We start from the raw sequence: 2,892 nt of genomic DNA, 5'->3' as shown, positions 1-2,892 counted from the left end.
AAGAACCTCCTATATTTTCTATTTGCTCAGGTATAGCTATGTGTACTGAACAAACACAGTGGGCCCACCCACCTCTTTTCATATTTGGAAATGGTCCCTTATATACACTTATTTTGGTACATGACATGTGAATAACCAATCAAAAGCTCAAAATGTTCCCCTAGTGGCTTTCTCAGCATAATTAAAGTATTCAGTGCCAAACTCGTTCTTTTAAAGCTTGGATTCAAAAAGGTTAGGTGAAACTTTAGTGAGCTCGAAATTGAATATTTCTTAGACCCAAATACTGCTTAGTTACTAAGTTTGATAAATTATAGAGGAATTCAATGGTATCGATATACTAATTTATGATTTTTGATTATTTAAAAATGTATATATAAAACTTTAAAAATATTATTTTGTTTCACATCCTCTATGTGCAAATTTTGATAAGGCTTAGCAACCTAAAGCAAGCAGCAAACGAATTCAAAGTTTGTAACAAGAGATAATTATTTTCCATAATGTATGAATGTAAAATGTTATGAAATTTAAGCTATTTAAACTAAACATTTCTGTTTTGTGTTATAATTTGTAGTCTTTCTAGAATGAAAAAGCATAATTTATATTTATTTCATAATTTTTTAATTGAGGTTATGAAATTGGTCAAATCAAACCAACCCATAGAGAGATACAGTACTGAAAATAACAAATAAAATATAAAGTATTTTTCCAAAACAAATTTGATAATTACCTGAAGGATAAAGAGATTTCACATGTGAAATTTTAAAATGTTCTAATGCATAAAAGTATTTTTAATCTTAAAATCAAAAGTACTTTGCACGTTGGATAGTCAACATTCTGAAAGAAAAAGTTTTATGAGAAAATTTTTAATTAAGAAATCTTATTACATAATTTAAAACCCTGATATTTTGTAAACAAAAGCCTTGTAATATTTACCAATAACCTACAAACTTTGTAAAGATGTGCATATATTATCAAAAATCATAGTATAATTACTCTCATGGATACTTTCGTGGTTATGGGCTGGGTGGATTCCAACCAGCCCGTAATGGAAGGGTTAATAGGGGAATAATTAGTAAACTAATAAAGTTTGTTGATGACATTAAATTATTGGGGATTTCCAGCTGTATTGAGGATATTGAAGTAGTACAGAATGATCAATTGGTGAATTGTACAAATATCTGGCAACTGATCTATAATTACAAAAAGTTCTATGCACAACTGTAGAAAAGGATCTTAGCATAGTGGTGGATAAGACACTCAAGCCACTGAAGCAATGCTCTGTTGCTAGAAGTATGGCTAATATAAACTTGGATATTTACAGGTACAAGAATTAGAAGTCAAAAGAGGAAGTTATCTCTCTACAGAAATCGCTAGTTCTACCTCACTTGGAGTATTTTGTTAAGTTTTGGTCTCCTCATCTAAGATAGGATATTCACTAAGAATAAAGTGGTTCAGAGGAGAAGTGCTAGGATGATTCCAGGGATGGAAGGGTTATCTTAAATAAATAGCCTAAGCTACCTTAGCTTATTTTCTTAAAAAAAAATAAGGGTAAGAACTAATCTTGTTGAAGTTCACATGATTACCCAGGGAAATGACAGGGTAAAGGCCTATCATATTTTGAGATACATTCTGAAGATAATAGGTTGAAAGAATAAAAGTTTAAGATTTGTATAAGATAGGATAGGCTTCAGTTAAGACAATTTTATTTTTCTTAAAGTGTGATCAACTTATGGAAGGAGTTGCTGCCAGCAGTAGTGTAGGTCAATGTTTTACAGGAGTTTAAATATATATTTTTCTCAGGTGTGGTTGTGCAAGGACAGCCTTCAATGATTTATTGTCCCTGAATATAATGAATAGTTACTAAAACTTGGTCAGATTCAGAGAACAATGATAATACGAATTACTCTAAAACTTGAGGTTAAAAGTTAAAAGAGGGGGCGAGTTAAAGTGGAGGAAGAAGGGGTCATTATATAATTAGGTTTCATGTTTTGCTATATGTTGAGAAAAAATAAATAAAGGTCTTACTAAACATATAGTATATGTTAATAGTTAACATGACAAATGCAACAACCAGTCATGAACAGATTTAGAATTCTCCCAGTTACTCTTATAACTGTTTTAAATCACTTACTTACATGTAACTTGGTCATAGGCTCACCATTTCTGTTTCTAAATACTATAAAGAACTCAGATATAAAATGGTTACAAAATAATTAATCTTGCTCATTTAAGATGTTTCAACCTATTCCTTCCACTTATTATATGATAAACGTTAAATTTGATTAATTAATCTTGTGATTTCCATAACAACAAAGCAAGTAAACTTACCTAAGTCAAATAAGACCCAAAATGTATGTAAACCACAAATAAAATAATATTTCAATAAAAAAACTATAACTACTTAATGGTCCTCAAGAGTGGACAAGAAATAAACAATTATAAAACTCTCAGTATATATATATGAATTAGTTCAAAGTAAGTTCTTACCTTATCTGTCACATCTCCAGCAAACACTGCTGCATTCACTGTCATTGAAACGATACATCGAATCACACTGATGACAGCATTTACAAAGACCTGAAACATAAATCAACTTAATATGATCATGTTTTTCAAGGCATAGACAAGAATTTCATTTAATTTCAGTTTTCAAATGTTTGTTTAAAAAAAACATTTTTGAATTGAACTGAAATTTATTTAACAACCAATAGTTTTAGCTAGAAACTCTACAAGTTAATAGACATGGGACCCTAGGAACACCAAGATATCTGCCACTCTTGGTCTCCTGGGAGAAAATCTGTGACTACCTATGATGTTAGAAAAACATGTAGGTTCAAGAAGTCTTGATAGAAATGAATAAAACCCTATAACCTGAGCACTTTTGAAAGGTGG

General features: G+C 30.4%; 1 protein-coding gene across 2 annotated transcripts in view; it reads right to left on the bottom strand.

Moving 5' to 3' along the window:
* Positions 1 to 2,892, bottom strand: part of LOC106464044 (transmembrane protein adipocyte-associated 1 homolog) — a 55,480-nt gene that overhangs the window by 36,856 nt on the left and 15,732 nt on the right. For both annotated transcript variants that reach the window (XM_022391701.1, XM_022391702.1), the window contains exon 4: positions 2,488 to 2,577. In XM_022391701.1, the coding sequence (XP_022247409.1) occupies positions 2,488 to 2,577 (90 nt within the window). The remainder of the gene's footprint in view (positions 1 to 2,487; positions 2,578 to 2,892) is intronic.

This window comes from Limulus polyphemus, unplaced genomic scaffold, assembly GCF_000517525.1.
Source record: "Limulus polyphemus unplaced genomic scaffold, Limulus_polyphemus-2.1.2 Scaffold1547, whole genome shotgun sequence".
NCBI lineage: Eukaryota > Metazoa > Arthropoda > Merostomata > Xiphosura > Limulidae > Limulus > Limulus polyphemus.
Note: the sequence above shows the minus strand (reverse complement) of the source record. Positions and strands in the feature narration are given on the sequence as shown.